This window comes from Miniopterus schreibersii (assembly GCF_964146895.1).
Source record: "Miniopterus schreibersii genome assembly, chromosome: 9".
Taxonomy (NCBI): domain Eukaryota; kingdom Metazoa; phylum Chordata; class Mammalia; order Chiroptera; family Miniopteridae; genus Miniopterus; species Miniopterus schreibersii.
The window spans coordinates 16,692,033-16,714,691 of NC_138118.1; the positions used below are offsets into that span (position 1 = coordinate 16,692,033).

The 22,659-nt window shown below is 38.9% G+C and overlaps 1 protein-coding gene across 4 annotated transcripts in view; it reads right to left on the reverse strand.

Moving 5' to 3' along the window:
* The window catches only part of CALU (calumenin), a 28,581-nt gene that overhangs the window by 4,623 nt on the left and 1,299 nt on the right, over window positions 1–22,659 (reverse strand). Inside the window, exons 2-6 of one of the 4 annotated variants that reach the window (XM_081146776.1) lie at window positions 12,645–12,876; window positions 10,568–10,626; window positions 6,010–6,203; window positions 2,879–3,045; window positions 2,106–2,166 (exon numbers count right to left, since the gene is read on the reverse strand). In XM_081146776.1, coding sequence (XP_081002902.1) covers window positions 2,106–2,166; window positions 2,879–3,045; window positions 6,010–6,202 — 421 coding nt within the window. In that variant the 5' untranslated portion in view covers window position 6,203; window positions 10,568–10,626; window positions 12,645–12,876. Of the gene's footprint in view, window positions 1–2,105; window positions 2,167–2,878; window positions 3,046–6,009; window positions 6,470–10,567; window positions 10,627–12,644; window positions 12,877–22,659 lie in introns of all 4 variants that reach the window. The other 3 variants (XM_081146774.1, XM_081146773.1, XM_081146775.1) reach the window with 3 other exon arrangements.

The window sequence follows — 22,659 nt, forward strand, 5'->3', positions numbered from 1 at the left end:
TAAACTCAACCACTGGTTTTAGAAAAGTGCTGTTTCAAATTCTCAGGGAAACTTGTGGCGTGTATGTTACAAGCCAAAACTGTCTCCAACCAATTACTAAGTATATTTTAGAATGTATCTCTAAAATAATAGGCTTTTTAAAAAAAATCCTCACCTGACGAAATTTTTTTCCATTTTCAGAAAGAGTGGAAGGAAAACAGAGAGAGAGAGAGAGAGAGGGAGGGAGGGAGGGAGACGCATCAATTGGTTGCCTCCCAAACATGCCCTGACCAGGGCCAAGGATTGAACCTGCAACCAAGGTGATGTGCCCTTGACGGGTATTGAGCCGGAGACCCTTCAGTCCTTGGGCCACTGCTCTAACCACTGAGCAAAACCCGCTAGGGCTACAGAGAGATTTTTCTATACAACTGTTTTAAGTTTCTGTTTAACTATTTTATTTTATTTATTTTTAAAAATATATCTTTATTGATTTCAGAGAGAGGAAAGGAGAGGGAGAAAGAGAGATAGAAACATCAATGATGAGAGAGTCACTGATTGAGCCCACAACCGGGCATGTGCCCTGACCGGGAATCAAACCCCGATCGCCTGGATCCTAGGTCGACGCTCAACCGGCCGGGCACCTGTTTAAATATTTTAGATGCCAATTTTTAAATGTGTAAGGGAACACTGTTTGTCAAAATTCTTTTAGGAATTATGTGAGTGCAAAAGTCTGAAGACTCCTCAGTTATTCGACATCTAAATAAGTGTAGGTACACTTCATGTAGGCATGGGAACACACTGAGTAGAAGTTTAAATAGTTTCTAGTAGTTCTAAGCAAAGGTAGTTATTCAGTTTCGGGCTCGATCCCCAGCAGGGGGTGTGCAGGGGGCAGCCAATCAGGGACTCTCTTATCATTGATGTTTCTATCTCTCTCTCCCCCTCTCCTTTCCTCTCTCTGAAATCAATAAAAATATTTTTTTTTTTAAAAAAGGAATGACATTTGTAACAAAGATATTCCTAATTATCTTTCATCTCTTCTCCTTAACTTATTTTAATTTCCATCATAGTAACTGGGAAACAATTTGCTCAACTACTTCGTGAGAGAGGCAGCTCCCTTTTTTAAGGCAATGAGAAAATTGTGAAATTATTCTGAGACTAAAAACAGCCTTACTTGTGAGAAATTAGCCTTGAAAGTGTAGCATCAAGACAAAAAAACAAACAAATAAACAAAAACTCTTTAAAACAGACAGCTACAAGAAAAAATGGCAGAAAGGAGCAACTTAAAAAAACAAACAAAAGAGAACCTAAATGGAAAACATAAATAGAACACAGTGAAAACAGGCTCTGAGAGGGAGCAGCAATCCTGGTCGCTTATTCATCCACCTCTTTTATTCTATTCTCTATCTTCTCCTCCTGGGTTTCCTTAGGCCAGTCTAGGCTCCCTGAAACTCTTTACTGTCACTTTCACAGGGCATCTGGGATGTACTATATCAGCATTGGCCTGTGTGGCAGCCACTGGCCATATGTGGCTATCGAGGACTTGAAATGAGGCTGGACCCAACTGAGATGTGCTATAAGTGTAAAATACACTTTTGAAGACTTAGTATGAAAAACAAAACCCCTCAATTTATGATAATGTTGAATTACAATATTTGGTTTCATGAAATATTATTGAAATTAATTTCATCTGTTTATTTTTAAAAAATGTTTTTATTGATTTTAGAGAGAAAGGGAGAGGGAGCGGAAAGAGAAATAGATAAGAGACACATCTATCTAAAAGCCGCTGCACACCCCCACTAGGGATCGAGCTGAGCCCACAACCCAGGCACATGCACTGACCGGCAATTAACCAGTGACCTCTGAGTGCACGGGACAACGCTCAACCAACAGAGCCACAGAGGCCATGGCTTTTTCATTTATTTTGGATATGGCTATGAAAAAGTTAAAATTACATATGTGGCTCACATTTACATTTTGATTGGCCAGTGCTGTTACAGTTACTTTACCACAACCCACTATTCCTCACACTGCTTTGGCTTAATGTGCTAAGAGTTGAACAATGGGGCAAATTGTTTCTATGGGCGAACATATCTTCCTCTTAAGAGAGATGCCAGAAACAAACTTACCAATATACTCTTCTAGATCAATGAAACCATCAGCATTCTTATCTATATCTTCCATTGTTTCCTAGACAGAAAAGATTAAGAAGAGACTATCAAAGTTAGTATCTGGATGAATTAGTTTCAGCAGTTATTTATCATTCATTAAAATACACAAATATATACATGTGTAATTATATGTGTATGTGTGGGTATGGTAAAACTATAGGAAATTGCTGTTTTTCTAGCTGGAAAATGATAAAATATTATCAATCCTTTATGCTTCAACCTAAAAGAACTATGAGTCTTCTTGAAGGAACCATAGCACTGCTTAATAATGAACTGTCCGCCAAGCCCATGATGATCTGGTAGTCCTAATCATGTGGAAGTCATACTAACAGGAGATGTGATCAGTGAGTATGTCTACAGCTATAATCTATGTTTTACTGGTAACTGCCTCTGTGAGAATTATTCAGTATCACTATTATTATTCAGTACCTGATTACTGGTCATGGGATATTTTAAAAAATAGGATTTTTCTCTCATGCTTACAATATGAAGCCACCAGTGAAATGGCAAAATATATCATCTGATAAGTATTGTCATACTAAAGAGAAAATATAAGGCAACTAAAATAAATGACTTTATCACAGAACAACAGAGGGATAGAGCCTGGACTCAACCTGGTCAGCACCTGTATAGCAAGTCACTCTTCCAAATACAGAGGAAAGGGGAAAGACAGCGTAAGCAAAAAAAAAAGAGAAACTACATTTCCGTTGAGAATCCTTGCTCTCACCCACCTGTACCACTATGTCTTTCATGTAATCATACTCCTCAGGGTGCAGGAAAGCTGTGAATTCCTCCTTTGTGGCAATGAGGTCCCCATCCTTGTCTGCCATTTTAAACCTCCGCTCATCTCTAACCATCATCTGTTTATAGTTAAATCCATCATCAGGGTCAGGATCATCTAGAAAACAAAAACTTAGGTTAAATCTTAAAAGACTTCAAGAATACATGAAAATGTGTGGGCTGGGGAATCAATTTCCAAGAAAGATAAACTAAGCAATGGAAAAATAACTCTTGATTACACAGGCACAATTGCAGCAGTTGTAGGCATTCAGTTTTGGTAATCAAAGACCTCGAAGTCAGGTCCGAATCGAATGTAAATGTTTGCCATTCAACATGCAACCCTGGCTCCTGGACTATGTAACCCGTTATGTGATTCTTCACAGTTACTGGGTGTTGAGGCTGTTTGAGGGCTTGAGTTTCTGGTTATATCTGAGGTACAGTGGTGGTTCTAGTCACAAGGCCTGGGTTTGAATCCAATCTTGAATCCACACTTCCTAGCTGTGTGACCTCAGGCAAGTTAACTGTGCTTCAGTCTACTCATCTGTAAAGTGAAGATGATAATGGTTCCTGCCCCATAGACTGTTGAGGTTTAAATGAGCAAATAAATCTAAGTTAAGTACTTAGAACAGTGCCTGGCATACAGTTGGCTTTCAATACATGTTAGTTATTGCTATTTTTATTAAACAGGCTCCCACTAAGAAGCTAGATATTTAAGGCCTTCTATCCGATTATAAGCCACTTGGATTCAAACAACAGAGCATCACCACTTTGAAAGTAAGACACACATTAAAGGTAAGGAATAACGGTTCCTGCAACATACTGACCAAAAAAAGATACAGTACCAGTTTTGTAAAGACACACAGGGCCCCCTTAACAATATCATCACACTGCTAACTTTTGATACTATAGTTCAATCTTTCCATACTTTAAACACAGTCTAAAAAAAAGACTATTGCTCTATTTTGAGAGTTGAGCAGCTTGAAGCTTCATTATTTGTTGAGTGTCAAAACTCAGTAAGACAGCTTATTGAATCATGAGGTTCTGGGGACCTTATATGCGTATATTCAAAGCCATAATAAGCTGAAGATGGAGAATTTCAGAAAAATATTACTTTTCCCAGATATTAAGTTATCTCTTCTAAACAAATGTTTCAGTACCAACTAGGTAACATAAGCAAGAAAGATGACAGAAGACAACCTCTACATTAAGACTAGATTCTGAGCCAAGAGCCCTTCTCTTCCTTAGTGTCAAGCATGGTAACTGGAATCTAGGAGGCTGCTAACATGCACATACATAAGGATTAAGAAAAAGGAAGATATAACTTTCTTTTCTAACATAAATTTTATTTTCAATGACTAAATACATGTGCCTATTTTCACAGCTCAGAGTGCTTTATCTGTCCTAAGCACCAGCCTGCACACAGCTTTGGGTAGGCTCCCGATCTAGTTTTGGTATAGGGCTGGTGGATCTTTGTTTTTCATATTTTACTTGTGGCAGTGACAGTGTTACCAGTCCTTTGGTGGAAAGCAGATTCATTATGATAGATTTTAATTAAAAGCAAAGATGATTTATACCTGAACTCTAAAATGAATCAAGAATACACTCACAAAACACTCCTCAGCACTTCTGTAAGACAACTCATCATCCCTTGGGTACTGTCCATCCACATGCCTCCAGGGAAAGATGCCTTATAAAGACATTGCTTCTCCAGCCAGTGCTTCAGCTTATGCAGTCTCAGTCAGTAGAAATACCCATTACATCGAATCATTTGCCCAGTGAACTAACAGAGCTCTTAACAGATTTTTATGCACATAATCATACAGAGTTTAAGAATCACTCTGAGCAGCTAGTGAGTACCTAGGTCTGAGCTGAGATTTATTAACACACCATTCTGTTTAGATCACCAATAGCCTACCCTTTGTTTTGTATTTATACTTAATTCCAAACAAATCAGGAGGGTGTTGGGTACCTGCCAGAGATTAAGAAGCACAAATGTCTCTCCATCTGCCCTGACTTTTTAATACACGTGTTCTTAATTGGGTGAAGTCTATGTTTGGTTCTTGGCTAAGTGTCAAGCTTGGAGAGAGACTGCCACTTCAGTCTTAGGAATGAGAACAAGCCCACACAGAAATAAAAGTCTCTTCACTAGAAATGCATGCGGTCCTGTAATTAACATGGACAGCTGGCAATCTAGTGGGGGAAACCGACCCTTATACACTCACTGTCAGGGTGGAAAATGCCTGCTTTAACCCAGAAATGTGCCTAATTTCTGGGATAAAAATGCAAGATGGAACATTTATACATTCTTGTCTCAAACTGTAACCACGTTCAATAGAGAAACACTAACAGAAACACCCTAAATCATCAACTCAGTAACATCGCCACCTAGCATTCAATAGCAGGCAAGTGTAATAAGTAAATGAAAATTACTAACAGGTGGGCAAGCACACAAGCTACCAAATCAACAGAAAGCAATCAAAGTCATATTTATTTGCCTTGAAGCATTTGCAAAGCAGGCTGATAAACTGATGTGCCAGAGAAAACAAATGGGAAATTTTCATTTCTAAACTTCAGTAAGCAGGCATACTAAAAGAGTTAAATTTTATCAAGGAAAGCTGTAGTTGATCTTTATTTTATTAAGAAAAGACTAATTTTCCTCCTATTTTCACCAGTTATAAAGGAACCTAATTTGGTTTGAGTTTCAGTTCCAAGACCTTAATGTGACCATGTGAAGAGAAATATCAAAGCCTTCTGCTTTGCATTGTAGGAACAATGCAGCCTTTTAAACAAAGATCTAGTCAAAAATGGTCTCTCTGAGGGATGACAAAAAGAAAGCATGGTAAAAATATATCTGAAATACTAAGATGTAGAAGATTCCAGACCTTCAAAAACCAAAATTAAACAAATTTTTAAAAATACATAATATACAAATTTAAACTTAATAAAATAAAGGAAAATCAGCTCAGCACTGAGCTATTTTAAGAGTTTCGTAAAGTAGTTTCTTCCTTTCCTTCACTGCGTGACCCATTTGTTTCTTTGACTCAAGACCATGGTCTCTGCCAACTGACATCTTGCCCCTTACCCAGGTAAGTGCCATAAGTCACGTTCCTGTACTCATCCCAGGAGATTAAGCCGTCTTGATTCATATCAAACTCCTGCCATTGGTTTTCAACATTGTCATATATGTATTTCTTCTGGGCGTGCTTAATCCAGGATTTCAGCTCCCCCTCCGTCACAAACCCATCTTTATCGGCGTCTATTTTATCTACAATCATTCTACAAGACAAAACAGTTACGTTTCAAGGTGCCAGCTCCACAAGGCTTTTCCCCCAGGTAGTAGGGACCTACCTAAAACGTAGCCGTAGGTGGCATTTTTATATTCCTCCCAGGAAACGAGGCCGTCCTCATTGAGGTCATGCCCCTTCCACTGTCGCTCTACATCCTCGTAAATCCAGCGCTTTTGTGCAAATTTAATCCAGTCTTTGAGTTCATCCACAGTGACAAACCCGTCCTTGTCGCCATCTATTTTACTTACAATCTTTCTGTAGAAAATGCAGAGAAATCCAGCAAGAGGTTAAAAGAACACAAGGCTCTGGATTTATTTAGCCAGGTGTGTGCTGTGACGACAGGTGTTGTTGCCAAGGTTAAAGCATGGAAATAAAAATTGTCCCCCAAACAAAACTGCCAAATAGGCTCTGGAAAATTTTTCTCTTAAATGACCTGTTACTGGTCAGTAATGAGCCATCTGGATAAAGGAAAGCACAGTCCATGTGGCTGGTTCACTTGGATCCAAAAGCAAACCCAGCCTATCTAGAGGTAGGTTTCAGACAATGGTCAGGATTCAGGGGTGAATATCCATTCTTATCTGGGTTCTCCACTCTCTGTGTTAAACAACATGCAAATCTTTATATATATGTATGTGTGTGTGTGTATGTATATATATGTGTGTGTTATTGATTTTAGGAGAATCTCCATTTCTTGGTATATAATCACAACTACTGGCATGGTTTTCTAAAAATTCAAAAATTTAAACCAGACTTTAAAACATTCAGCTTTTAAAAAAGCTAACACTTTTGTTAAAAAGATAAAGATACCAAAAATAGTTCTGGGGTCACTTATACCTCAAGTCAAAATTACTGTAAAAAACAAAACAGGTACACAAAGACAGAAGAAAGCTTATTCTAAAAAATGGTCAGCAGCTTATTATACACTATGTCGAAGTGGATTTCTACATATAACCACAAAAACAATGAACACTGAGGAAATAATGTGGGAAGAATACATATCTCTAATTACGAAGATGTTAATAAGCTGAGAGGGTTAGTGTGCAGATGATAAAGCAAAATTACAAAGCTCAAGAATCAATCAACTTTGGGCCCTTCATGAGCTGCTTTTTTCTAGATCTGCTTTGTTAATTTAAGGATTTCAAAATATGCACATATGAAAACTCCCAGTAAAAGATGCAACCCCCCTATTCACAGTGGCTAAGACAACACATGTGAAGTCACACAAGTGGCCCAGGTTGGAACAGGAACTTCACACCTTTTGTTTCTACTCCTCACCCAAGGGTATGTCCTTACTGATTTCTGAGAGAGGACAGGACGAGGGAGGGAGGGGGGAGAGAAACATCGATATGAGAGAAACATCGGCCAGTTTCCATACCCATCCTTGACTGGGGATCGAACCCACAACCTGAGCATACACCCTGACCAGGAACTGAACCCAGGACCTTTTTGTTGTGCGGGCTGACACTCCAACCAACCGAGCTACAGCAGTAAGGGCTGGAATGGGAACTTTAAATCAAAGCTTTCAACAGAACTGAAATCGTGGCATACACCTGTGCTCTAGCAAATGCAGGACTGAAAAAGACTGTCACTTGGGGGCAAATAATATCTTTTCCCAGTCTGTGTTCATTTCATGAATACACTGGAAAGTGAGTAAAATCAGAGTACGAGTGACACTATGAGAAGAGACCTGGACATTGATATGGTTAGGCATAATTTAAATCCTATAATTAATAAGCATTTTCCTTCAGAGAATGAGTAACGTAGCTTCTGATCTAAAATGTTAATAGAAAAGGTAAAGCAGTAAGAAGCCATCTCTTAAATATCCTCCTTTATCTACATGGACATAGGAAAAAAAAATTATTTGCAACTTTAACTCTGTAGCGTTTTAACAATATTAAAACAAATTTGCCTGGCCGGCATGGCTCAGTGGTTGGGTGTTGACCTATGAACCAGGAGGTCACGGTTCAATTCAGGGACAGGGCACATGTCTCGGTTGTGGGCTCAATCCCCACTGAGAGGTATGACAGCCGGTCAATGACTCTCTCTCATCATTAATGTTTCTCTCTCTCGCTCTCCGTTCTTCTCTCTGAAATCAATAAAAACATATTTTGAAAAAACCAAAACATTATAAGTTATACCAGTATGAAAAACTTCTGAATTATCTATAATGGGATCCAGTTTGTGTCTAAATGATACTGGCTACCAACAGTGCCACTGTACCATTAAAAAAAAAAGGGGGGGGGGGAGCAGATATCAAAACCCCTCCCATTCCCCAAAGAAATTTTTTGTTAATCCTCACCCAAAGATAATTTTTCCATTGATTTTTTTTGGGGGGTGGGGGTGAAACATTGATGTGAGGGAGAGACATTGATTGGCTGCCTCTCACATGTGTCCTAACCATAGCCGGGAAACAACCTACAACCCAGGTATGTGCCCTTGACTAGAAATCGAACCTATGACCCTTGGGTGCGTGGGCCAATGCTCTAACCACTGAACCACACCAGCCAGGGCTCCCAAAAGAAAATTTTAAGCTATTATAAGTTATAATAAGTAGCCTAAAAAGGATCACTGAGATTAAAAAAAAAAAAAAAAAAAAGACATGACTATTCAAGATGGGCTTTTCTCACTGAGGTTGGCTGAACACCATTCTATTTATTTTAACAAAAATACCCCTAACACAGAGGTTGGCAACCTTTTTTTGAACAAACAGTAAATACAAGGTGGGGCAAAAGTAGGTTTACAGTTGTATGTGAAAGAGTTTATTCTTGTATCATTATTTATTAATTTGTAGTATTTTCCATACGAACATCTGTAAACCTACTTTTGCCCCACCCTGTATTTTGACTTTGATGGCCACATACGTTTGTTGCATATTTGTTTTTTTACACAACCATTTAAAAATATAAAAACCATGGGGGGGGGGAGGGAGGCTTGTTAGAGGGTATGGGGGGATAAATGGTGATAGAAAAAAATATGTAAAAGCCAGGCTCCCCAGCCTCCATCCCCTTCCCACCTGGGCCAGTTAATATTATTGGCCTCAGTCTACTTTTTTAAGAGGCCATGGAAGTATAAATAATAAAGCAAGAAAAGCAGAAAGAAAAAAAAATATAAAAGCCATTCTTATCTCACTGGCCATCCAGCCTGCAGGCAGTTGTGAAAGTACACTGGAAATGGGCCTGTCCTATTTTAGGCACGAAGCTCTAAAGTCTGATCTTTAAAAGCCTGTGTAAATTTATGAAGCTAATGGTATCATATTCCTATGACACTGGTGAACACCACAACATTTAATGACAACATTAAATAAGCATTTATTCCAGGAGAGATACAATGCACTTAGTAGACCTTATGTTATTTCTCCTAAGAGATAACACAAGCCTCTACATTTCAAAGGGCATAAAACAAATCCTTTGTTTATTTAAGAACCTAGGTCAATATGTGGGCTCCAGTAGGGTTCATAATATTCCTGAAATTTTCAGCATGCAAAATTATATATATGTATATTCATGTGTGCACTTTTCTGAGGAAGTCTTTAGCTTTCATTAGACTCCTGAAAGGGCTGGGCCTGTGACCCAAAAAAGGATGATGAACTGTTCTAGCTAATTTCTGTAGCAAATATAGCAAGGGTGAGAACTCTTTTTACATTAAGGACCACCACCTCAAAACAAATAAATCCTCATTTGGACACATAAATGAAAATTCAAGATACTTCTGGGTGTGCATGGGGTGTGTGAGGTTCAGAAGAAACACCTAAGAAAAAATGTTCTACTTGTCAACACTCTTAATAAAAAAAAGAAACTTAAACCTTTATATTAAAATTGTTTCAAAATGCTTCGTGTGGTCTTTTAGATATTACTACTAAAGATTTAAAAATAGTAAACCCTAGGTTTGGCTAAGTGGTTAAGAGCATCGGCCCGTGGACTGAAGGGTCCCAGGTTTGATCCCAGCCAAGGGCTCGTGTGTATGGGAGGTAACCAATCGATGTCTCCCCTCCCACCACCTGAAAAGCAATGGAAAAAACATCCGTGGGTGAGGATTAAAAAACAAGCAAAGAAACAAACAAAACAGTAGTGTGTTTTGCCCTGGCCAGGTGGCTCAGTTGGTTAGAGCGTTGTCTCACACAAAAAGGCTGCAGGTTCAATTCCTGGTCAGGGCACATACCCAGGTTTCGAGTTTGATCCCCTGTTGGGGTGTGTACCATACCGATTGATGTTTCTCTTTCACATCGATGTCTCTCTCTCTCAAAAAAATATAAAAAAATCAATAAAAACATATCCTCGGGTGAGGATTAAAAAAAAATTGAACTTTTACAACTACAGGTATGAACAACAATCTTGTCTCCTAATAATTACTTGCCTTCTAGAATAGATGGAAGAGGGGGAATCTGTTGTTTCCAACGTCTGGTGTATAGTCACCTACCAAAACAATGTTCAGAAATGCCACAGTGAATAAGTTAAAAAAAAAAAAAAGCTTACCAGGAATTTTTGCTGCCAACAGTATGTCACCTTATAAACTGGGGGTATTTGTCCTTATTTCCAGAACTTGGGAGAAGCAAATAGTACTTGGCTCATTCACACATTTCATAGAAAGTATGATCTTATTCTAATAAAATATGGAGTCTGCTCATGTGTCGAGCTTTTGATATTTACTGATAAAAAAAGAGTATTTTCCCTCTACTGAATGCTGCTAGCAGAGCTATTCCACTACCTGCACAGAGCCAGAACATCCTCACAGACACTAAGCCTACGGGCCCTTCATGATTTAAGAGTAATTCTGTGGAGAGATATGTGCAGCAGACAAAATATGGGTTGGACAGGCACATTATTAATAGACAAGACATGAAGACTGAGAACTCCCTCATGCAGCTCTATTTTCAGCCAGGAATGTTAGCACATTTATAAGATTAAAATTAAAAGTGAGCATGGTCTCTCAAAGTTAGAAAAGCAACCTAACAGAAGACTGACTATTATTATTTGTTTTTTCTATCTACTTTCAAGTGTTCTGGGATAGTTTCTCATTCTACATAGCAAAATCTTTTGATTATTTCTGTTAGTGTTTAAGAATAAAATATTGTAGAAAGAATAAAATAAATTTATCCTGCCCGGCCGGGTATGGCTCAGTGGTTGATCCAGGAGATCGAGGTTCGATTCCCAGTCAGGGCACATGCCCAGGGCTGTGGGCTTGATCCCCAGCAGAGGACCTGCAGGAGGCAGCCGATCAATGACTCTCTCATCGATGATGTTTCTCTCTCTCTCTCCCCCTCTCCCTTCCTCTCTCTGAAATCAATAAAGATACATTAAAAAAATTAATTAATTTATCCTGAAGTATCACTCAAAACAAACCCTATAATGTCTCCTAATCATAGCACTATCTGTGATGGCAAAATATTTTTGGAAGTGCCTATGTGGTACAACTTTCCAACAAATCTCTTGAATACAGTTCAGAAAGTAACACCAACTATGATCATTGAAGAGAAAATGCTCATTAAATTAACGTGCATTTCTTTAAAAAGCAAGGCTTTCGAAACGCCAAAAGAGAGTCTCAGATCTTCAGTTAGAAATAATCAACTGGGCCCGGCCAGGCGTGGCTCAGCGGTTGAGCGTCAACCTAGGATCCAGGCCATCAGGGCTCGATTCCCGGTCAGGGCACATGCCTGGGTTGCGGTCTCGGTCCCCAGTTGGGGGCGTGCAGGAGGCAGCCGATCAATGGCTCTCTCATCACTGATGGTTGTATCTCTCTCTCTCCTTCTCCTTTCCTCTCTCTGAAATCAATAAAGATATTTAAAAAAAAAAAAGAATCAACTGGTACTCTACCAAAAGATACTGGCAGAGAGAACCACGGAACCTGACTATGGCCCAGTGGTTATTGAAACAGCAACTCACACTCTGACATTAAGATCATTACCTTTACAATCTCTAAAAAGCAAGGTTGGTTTGTTAAGGTTTTTGTTTTCAATTAAGCAAATATCTGAGAATGAAAACAAAGAGGGCAAGGGACATTCTAGGAAATCATAAACTTCAGAGAAATTAGTCCAGAGATTTAATTTGCAGCTTATTACCCACTCAAAGATGTGGCTTAGGCAAGAGTGAATAGGTCAGGAATGGTTTTTCAAAATTAAAAAGGGCAAGAATGAGAAGCTCCTCTCCCCTACCAGGTAATGTTCCTTTGGGATCAAGCTGGGTCCTTTAATACTGGGTACTTTTACATAAAAATGACTGCTTTACAGAGTGAGGTAAAAACAGTTATTCAATGGAGAAATATATGAGAGCAAGTGTTAATTAAATTTTAGTGGTAGCAACTCTGAATAACTTTCATAAAATGTAGTTCAACAAAACTTTACTGGTTGATTAAGTCAGAGAGAAAAAAAAGAATGAGTTGATTTGTAAAGAAATGTCACTATCCGAACTAGGCCCCTGAGAGGCTGATACCTTACCCAAGTCTTTCCTTGCTCTCTTCTGGTGTCAGCTGATCAAAGGTCTTTGCTTCTTCAGCACCCAAGAAGGCATCATGGTCATAATCAAAACTCTCAGCATCATCGTGAACCTTGTCGCTGAGCTGAGGCTCATGATGTACACGGTCCTTCTTTTCCGTGGGTTTGCTCAAGGCAAAGGCTGTGCACAGGGACAGGCACATAAGAAACTGTCGCAGGTCCATGATAATTAGATCTTAAAGAAAAAGAAAGGTAGTTAATTCAGGAGGCAGTATGTTTAATCATTAAAAAAGCTCACATCTAGTTAAATTATTCATTTGCTATAACCCCAAATATTATTACTTATCTATAAAATAAGTACAGTAGAATATCAGATTTGCCAGTTTTATGGTGAGAAATTTTTACCAGTTTCCTTCATCTAATTGTAGGCTGACAAGGAATTATAGTTAAAATACGTACTTTATAAGTAGTCTCCCTTTAAAAAACACCAAAGTGTCCAGCCTGCATGGCTCAGTGGTTGGGCTGATCCATGAACCAGGAGATCACAGTTCAATTCCTAGCCAGGGCACATGCCTGGGTTGCTGGGGGTATGCAGGAGCCAGCCAATAAATGATTCTCTCATCATTGATGTTTCTATCTCTCTCTCTCCCTTTTCCTTCCTCTCTCTGAAATCAATAAAAACATATTTAAAAAAATAAAAACCACCAAAGTGCCCTGGCCGGTGTGGCTCAGTTGGTTGGAGCATTGTCCTATACACCAAAAGGTAGTAGGTTCGAATTCCAGTCAGGGCACGTGTGGGAGGCAACTGATCAGTTTCTCTCACACAGAAGTTTCGCTTTCTCTCCCTTCCTTTCTCTAAAATCGATTAAAAATAAATAAAATTAAAAGCACTAAAGTAGAACTTTAATCCTTTTGCCCAAGTTCATAAGACTTAAAAGTGAAAAAACCAAGATTTAAACCCAGCCATACTGATTTCAATAATTTTCTTTTTGTACTATATCAATGGTGTGGTCTTCAAACCAGGCTGGTTATTAGAATTACCTATGAAGCTTTGAAGTTTTCCCTTTTGAATTAGAATCTCTGAAGTTGAATCCAGGCACTTGTAGTTTTAAATGCTTCTCAGATGATTCTGATGATCCTCAGATTAGGAGCCAATGAAATATCTGAGCAGTGTCCTTGGCCTATAGCACCAACCCATCTCCCATGTCTAGGCTCAATCTCAAATCCCCTTCAAAGATCAAACCATTCAGATAGTACGGTGAATAACAACTGCTTTATCACTCCATATACTGTGCTTCCCAAACTTTTCCAGGCATAAGAACCACCTGAAATACTGTTCAAAGTACAGATTACAAGGCCCTACTCCACACCTTCAAGCTCTCTACAGTCATAGGTGATTCTAAAGAACAAGCACAAGGCTGTAACACTTTATTGAAAAATGTCACCAAAAATTGCAGAGAAACTTCAGGATAGTAACCTGTTTGGTACACTCTACAGGTATTCCACAGTACTGTCCAGAGAGGTTAAGGTCTTAGAGAAAAAACTGTAAAATTAAAAATCAAGGGCGAAGATTTTCCCAGGCTTTTACATTTTAAGTAATCCTTTATCAGGACATGAATTCTGAATGCTTTTCCCCCTGCAATGAGAGTAAGTTTTTGCAATTTCTTACTCATTTCCCTTTATGACCAATGGCTGGCTCCCTTCCTAGATGGATAGGTGGTTATTAGGCATGAGGCTTGTTGTGGGTGAATTGCATTCCATAAAGATATGCTGAAGTCCTAATCCCTGGTACGTATGAATGTGACCTTATTTGGAAACAGGATCTTTGCAGATGTAATCAAGTTAAAATGAGGTCATATTGGATTAGGGTGGGCTCTAATCCAATGACTAATCTGGACAAAGACACACAGAGAAGAGAATACCATGTTATGAAACGAGGCAAAGATTGGAGTGATGCATCTACAAGTCAAGAAACCAGAAGCTAGGAATAGGGAATGATCCTCCCCTAAAGCCAACACCTTGATTTCTAACTTCTAGCCTCTAGAACTATGAGAGAATAAATTTCTGTCCTTTTAAGCGACCCAGTTTATGGTAATTTGTTACAGCAGCCCTAGGAAACAAACACAAGGTTACAATACAGAGGAACACTGCATCACATGTAAGTTAAATGCACTGCCTTGTCCTAAAATCTGTAGATTAGACCAGCCACAGACTTCACCTTCCTCAGGATGTCACCAGTGGAACAATCTAGTCTAAGATCTTGTATGTAAATATATTTTAAAATATGAAAACTCTTTCGGCATAGCTTCTATCACAGTGGTTCTCAATCCAGACCGCACCCTAGAATCACCTGGAGAGTTTTCAGAAAATACAACCACTACATCCCACCTCTGATTATTTTTAAAAAGACAGTCACAAGGGGGGGGGGGGAGGTAGGAAAAAAAAAAGAGACAGTCAAATTAAGAGCCACTAATTCTAACCAAACTCTCAAATAGCCATAGTAACATCTTAAGAATTTTGACCTGAAAGTATACTTAATACAAAGAAATTGCATGTCTGATCCTGCCTCAAAGTTTGGGAACTAGAAGGAAGGGTGAAATGTGCCAGGGGCTAAGGAAATTAAATATGCCAATAGGTTAAACCCGCTATTTTCAACTGGTGTGCCCCCCAAAATTTTAAAACATACAATACCTGACTATTTAGTCAGAGGCACTGACCTCTTTTCCCTTAGATTGTAAAAAAAATAATTTTTTTTAAAAGACAACAGCTAAAGCAACAATAGCCAACCAGTGTGAATGAATTACAGTTGTGTTTTTTTGTCAGATAGGCAAAAAATGTATTTTTTTGTGTGTCACAGAATTTTAGTAATAGTTTATGTGCCCCATGATATGAAAAAGGCTGAAACGAGCTGGGTTAAACATATTTCAATCTACCCATTTTTCTTATAACCCCCAAATAGTAGCTAAAGGAAGTTATACTGTATTACCTTGGGTTTATAGAGTCCTATGGTTTCAATAAGCCAAAAAATGCAAAGCACAGTTATCACCTCGCTGACCAGTCATGAGTATACACGTGTCTATATTACGTTAACTTAAGTAATTTTAAACACCTTGCTGGCCCACGTAGCCAGCCACCTGGGAGAGTTCTGGCTTAAAATAGCCGGTCAGCAAGGTGTAATGAGTATGTTACATAAAGATTCCTTAAAAGTAGCAGGAAAGCAAATAGGACATTGCCAATAAGACAAACAGAAGTGTAGTGGAGATAATGGGAGGCAATGTGAAGGCAAGACCTGGAGACCCCTGACATACGAGAAGATGGTACTTTTCCTAAGCTGTTCTCACCAGTGTTAGAACTGAGCTGAGCTTCTAAAAGTTTATCAATATTCTGCTTCATGCTATCTGATCAAAACACCCAAATTTGTACATAAAGATACTGCCACCCAGGTGTTCAGCGATGAGAGTTTATAATGATAAAAAATGGAAAACAAAAGGGATTAAGAAGTACAAACTGGCAGTTACAAAATAGTCATAGGGAATATAGTCAATAATACTGTCATAACCCTGTATGGTGTCAGGTGTGTGCTAGACTATTGGGGGGGGATTACTTTGTAAGTTATATTTATGTGTAACCACTATGCTGTATACCTAAAACTAATATCCATATTAAAAAGAATGAGGTGGATCGATCTATTAGCACTGATCCGTTAAGAGCCCGGCGGGCGTGGCTCAGCAGTTGAGCATCGACCTGGGATCCAGGAGATCGGGGTTCGATTCCCGGTCAGGGCACATGCCAGGGTTGCGGTCTAGGCAGCCGATCAATGACGCTCTTATCATTAATGTTTCTATCTCTCTCTCTCCCCCTCCTTTCCTCTCTCTGAAATCAATATATATTTAAAAACAAAACAAAACAAAAAACCTGTTAAGAAAACAACAAACACAAGTTGCAAAACAATGCCAAGATCTCATTTATGTAAAAACCAACCTACCTCACCAGGTTGTTTATATTTGTATAAAATATAACATACAGGCACAAAAATGGTGTGGAAGGATAAACATCTATCTGTAAACAGTGGTAACCCCTACACTCAAGGGAGAAGAGATGGGATGGGGTGCTGAGGCTGGTGTGAACTTTAATACTGTACTCTGTTGTGTTGTTTATTTGTTGTAAATGAGCACACACTCATATATATTACCTTTTAATGTGTATTACTTTTTAAGCACTATTATAAAAACTCTTTTCAGTATTAGGTAGCAAAGCAAACATTTTCAAGCCATTTTTCCAGATTGAAAAAGCAAACTGAAGGAAATACGTATCTATTCTTAGGACAGAAACCCTATTTTTAAAGACAGGGTTTTGCTCAGTGGTTAGAGCATTGGCCCATGGACTGAAGGGTCCCAGGTTCAGTTCCAACCAAGGGCACGTACCTTGGTTGCAGGCTTGATCCCAGCCCTGGTCGGCGGATGTGTCTCTCACACTGATGTTCCTCTCTCCTTCCCTCCCTCCCTCCTTCCCTCCCTCCAACTCTTTCTGAAAAGCAATGGAAAAAAATATCGAGGATTTTAAAAAAAAAAACACAAAAAAACGTAAAACATACTCCTCCAGAATAACACTCCAGTCTACCTTCAATAATTCAACTGATCAATCAAATCAGTGGAACAGTGAAGAGAAAACTAGAGATTTAGTGGCTCTCTTAAACATTAAGGTGAAAATGCCTTTCTTTACTTTAGGGCAAAATGAAACTTCCATCTTAAACTACTACTAATTCTTTAGACAGATAAAACTCTTTAGAGACAAGTAATAAGTTATATATGTTGTTGACTTTTTTTAAAATATATTTTTAAATATATCTTTATTGATTTCAGAGAGAGGAAAGGAGATGGAGAGAGAGAGAGATAGAAACATCAATGATGAGAGTCATTGATTGGCTGCAGCCCGCAACCCAGGCATGTGCCCTGACCAGGAATCGAACCCCAATTGACTGGATCCTAGGTCGATGCTCAACCGCTGAGCCACGCCCGGCCAGGCTGTTGTTGACATTTTGATATATTCAAACAATATCTATAATGTTAGAGACTTACAGAATCAAGTAAAATCAAGAGTCATCACAACAGAGGATTTTCCTTATGTGCATTCATAAGCGGACTTCACATTTAGGAAAATGTTATAAATGAATAATTACATCCTCAGGATAAAATACCGTAACAATTCTTGTAAACCCCAAATGTTACAATATGAATAAATGCTTAAGCCCACTAACATTATCAAGGCTGGAAAAGATGCTGTACAAAGTTTTGATAAATGTGACATACAGAAATGTATCAAACTGATGCACTGAGATTGAGGCACTGTGATTTAGAGGTTAAATTACATTTAAATTTGAGGCTTAACATCTTGATACAGGATAAGAGAAGAAATCCAGAGTAAAAGCCAAGTGATCTGGTTTTATCATTCAGACATCTCTCTTTCCTTCCCTAAAACCTTTATTAAAAAATTGATTTCAGAGAGAGGAAGGGAGAGGGAGAGAGAGAAACATCAATGATGAGAGTCATTGATTGGCTGCCTCCTGCACGCTTCCTGCTGGGGACTGAGTCCGCAACCTGGGCCTGTGCCCTGACCAGGAATTGAACTGCCATCTCCTGGGTCATAGGCCAATGCTCTACAGCTCAGCCACGCTGGCCAAGCTCTCGAAAACTTTTAATCCCACCCTTCAAGAGGCTCCTCCACTCTACCAATCAGTAATTCTTAGGTCTCCACAATCCAAAATCATTCCTTCCCAGACCCTGCTTGCTCTTCCCTTTCGTTCACCCAGTCTTTAGGAGCTGTCTATGCTGCTGTCTCTGCTTCCTCACTACCTACTGTCACCCTGAAATCTGTCATCTACCACTGATTAAAAAAACTGCCTAAAAGGGTCAAGGGCCCTAGCCGGTTTTGCTCAGTGGTTAGAGCGTTGGCCCGAGAACCAAAGGGTACCGGGTTGGATTCCAGCCAAGGGCACGTACCTCAGTTGCAGGCTCGATCCCTGGCCTGGTCTGGGTGAGCGGGGAGGCAACCAATTGATGTGTCTTGCTCACATTGATGTTTCTCTCTCTCTCTCTACCCCTTTCACCTTCTCTGAAAAGCAATGGAAAAAATATTCTTGAGTGAGGTTTAAAAAAAAAGGGTTAGCAAAGGCTCATTGACAAAGCCAATGAGCCTTCATCTTTGCAGTGGGTAATGAAACACCTGCATTTAATATATATTTTTTACATATAATATGTAGTGTGTGTGTGTGTGTGTGTGTGTGTATATAACTTACATATACACACATGTATAATCTCCACTCTTTGTGCACACATATAAATATACCAACTCCTAGTTATTAGACACTTTAACAAAAGGCCCCTTGTTTTATGATTATAGATACTAAAAAAAAAGCTATACTAGATTTATCTAAACCCATATACATATAAAAATGTTCAAGCAGAAACAAAGGATATCTCCCAAGACAGGGTATTTTGTGTGGGAAGATGTGAGAAGAGTACAAACCCACTTTTCACACACAGCACTTGAAGAACTACATTAGTGCAGTTAATCCTGAAGCATCTTTCTCCTTTCAACCAAACTGAAAACAAAATGATAGAAAGCTAAATGACTCTTCTCTTTCTCCTTCTCCCATTGTAACGGCTACACATAACAGTATATTAGGAAAACATATAATATACCTAAGTGAAGGACTTGCTTGTATAAACTTTTACCATATGACCTATGGTTGTGCAAAATGCATCTTCCCATCTCCCATTTCTCAAATGACCTATAAAAGTTGTGCTAACATTCTGTTCCTACCTCACCAAGGGTAACATCTAATATTTTCTTTAAAAAAAAAAAAAAAAAATCTAGACTTGCATTACCCAGGACAGTAGCTACTAGCCATATGTGGCTACTAAGCATTTAAAATGGGGATAGTGTGACCCTGACCGATTTGGCTCAGTGGTTAGAGCATTAACCTGAGAGCTAAAGGGTCGCAGGTTCGATTCCGGTCAAAGGTGTGTACCAGGGTTACAGGTTCTCCCCACCCAGGTCCGAGCGTGTGTGGGAGGTAACCAATCCGAGTGCCTATCTCACGTGGATGTTTCTCTCTCTCTCTCCCTCTCTCTCTTCTTCTCCTCCCTCCCGTTCTCTCTAAAAACCTATGGAACCTTGGGCAAGGATTAAAAAAAATACATGGCTAATGTGAATTAAGATGTGGTATAAGTGTTATACTGTACTTTCTTTTTGAACAAATGGTATTTTGTATTTACTGGATTAATTAAGTTAAAATTAATTTCACATTTTAAATTTTCACGTGAAAATTTAAAATTCCATATGTGGAGTGTATTATATTTCTATTGGATAGTCATGTTAGAGGGATGAACAAAGGGGCTAGAAAAGATATTAACTGTCATCCTTTTGCAGTATGTCACCAATAATTTTCTTCTGGAAGTTATTTTCATGAATTGCTCCAGTAAGTTTGTAAGAAAAGATTAATGGCATAAGGGTGAATTTCTTTCAATAACAACAAGCCTTAAGAATCAGTTTACTTGCCCGGCTGGGCGTGGCTCAGCTGCTGAGCATGGACCTAGGATCCAGGAGATTACGGTTTGATTCCTGGTCAGGGCACATGCCCGAGTTGTGGGCTTGACCCCCAGCCGGGGGCGTGCAGGAGGCAACCGATCAATGACTTTCTCATCATTGATGTTTCTATCTCTCCCTTCTTCTCTCTGAAATCAATAAAGATATATTTAAAATAAAAACCTTAAAAAAAAAAAAAAAAAAAGTTTATTTTATCCATTCAAAAAGTTCCTTGAAAGTTCTAAATTCTTGCCATTTCTCCCTCTTCCTTCAAGTCATTTTTTTGGAAAAAATCTGCCGGTCACAGAACACTTAAAAAGTAAATTGTTTCAGGGAAACTTAGATGTTTGGATTAAATTCAACTTCTCAAGAACATCAGCACTGAGTGACCCCAGTTATTCTGGTTGACCAAAGACCCATTGCTCAATGTTAACAAGTGGGAGAAATGGGTGTGGTGATAAAATTCCAGTTCTCTGAGCTGGATATTCAGGAAAAAAGGCATTCCTCTATAACGCAGCAGGATCTCACTGCTTAAGTGTCTACTTCAATTGTGGATTGGGAGGAGAACAGGGCAGCCTGATAGTAACTTAACCATACTAAGGCCCAGGTTATGAAATCTAGAAATTAAAAGCTATTTGGTTATCATTCTTTTTTCTTTCTTTTTTTTTTTTAAATTTGAGAGAGGAAGGGAGAGGGAGACAGAGAGAAACACTGACTGGCTGCCTCCCACAAACGCCCACAACTGGAACTCGAACCCTCAATCTACGTATGTGCTCTGACCGGGAATCAAACCTGAGACCTTTTGGTATACGGGACCAGGCTCCAACCAAATGAGCCACAGCGGCCATGGCTCTGACATTCTTTACTTACAAACCTTGGAACAAGTACCAACAATGGATTATCACATTAAAGTAATAATGTTATCCTTCATGATTTGGTAAGAATTATGATAATGACAAACCATTTACTCAATGTTTCTCCTTTGATGGAGTAAATTTATATTAGTTCATTAATACATTCTAACTAATTATCTGTGTGAGTGAGGGCATACATTTATAAGACAGCTGAGAACATAAAAGTGCAAAATTTGGCTGTAGAAGAAAAGCTTTGAGAATAATCAAGTATTATTACTCAGGTTTCATCAGTTCTATAACTAAAGCAACCCAGTGCAAACTAAATTTTTCTGGCTACAGAATAAAAAATTTTCTTTAAGAAAAACATTCTAGAAATTTTGGGGGAAAATAGTTTCCTTTTGGCTGATAAAACTTGAATACATAATTAATTGCCATAGGAATGCTATGCAAAATGTAGGGACAAGATCCTCGGTTTCTAGTTGTAATTTTGCTGTGTGTGTGTAGCATGCATAAAGTCCTTAGGAATCTGGTAGTTATTTTAGCTCAACCTCCCTTCAGTGCCAAACATCTATAAATAATTTTTAAATCGTAGATGAAAACACCTATCTCATGCCCTAGCCGGTTTTCTCAGTAGTTAGATCATCGGCCAATGGACTGAAGGGTCCCGGGTTCGATTCAGGGCAAGGGCATGTACCTCAGTTGCAGCCTCGATCCCCCTCCCCAGTTGGGGCACACGGGGGAGGCAACCAATAGATGTTTCTCTCTCCCCCTTCTACTCTCTGAAAAGCAACGGAAAAAAATCTCTTCAGGTGAGGATTAAAAAAACAAAAACCTATCTCATATTATCACTCCAACTGGAAGTGATCTGTACCCATTCCTCTAAACTTTTATAAAACTTGCTTGTACCACTCCACAATAATGACCAGAGGCTATAGATGCTACCTTCTTGGAAGACAGGGATCTCACCTAATATAAATTAATATTCCTCTACATTCCCTAATATAGTGTTTGCACTTTTTATATACCAATACATTTTACAGGATTAGTTGGATGGTAGTTTGCAGCAATGCAGTTCCTGCCCGTCAATGCTTCCCAACCCCCAATTCCCCTTACAGGATGTGGCCATCAGCCAGCAACAGGCAAAGTGTTATTTCAGCGGTCTTAACTCTAATACATAAATTACAACATCAACAACAGCCATATTTAAGAGTTCATACAGGATCTAGGACCTTATGGCCTAGCAAGGATTTCCAATGGCTCTCTTGGCTACACACCTCTGTCATTCCAACAATCCTGGCATACCCATGTTATAGAAAAATCTGTGTTACTATCAATGTACTAATGATCTATACTGGTGCAATGTATATAAAATATGGCCAATTAAGTATCTTTTGACACATCACTGGATGAATGGAAGCAAACTGATTATACTGAGAGTGATGATGAATTGATTTCAAAGTTGTATGTAAGTACCATTCACTCAGACATACTTGGTTCATCTTTGTCAGCTCATGCTCCTCTCAGTTGATTCTCAAAAGGATCCTACTGAAGACCCCTGAATCACTGTAAAAGACTAT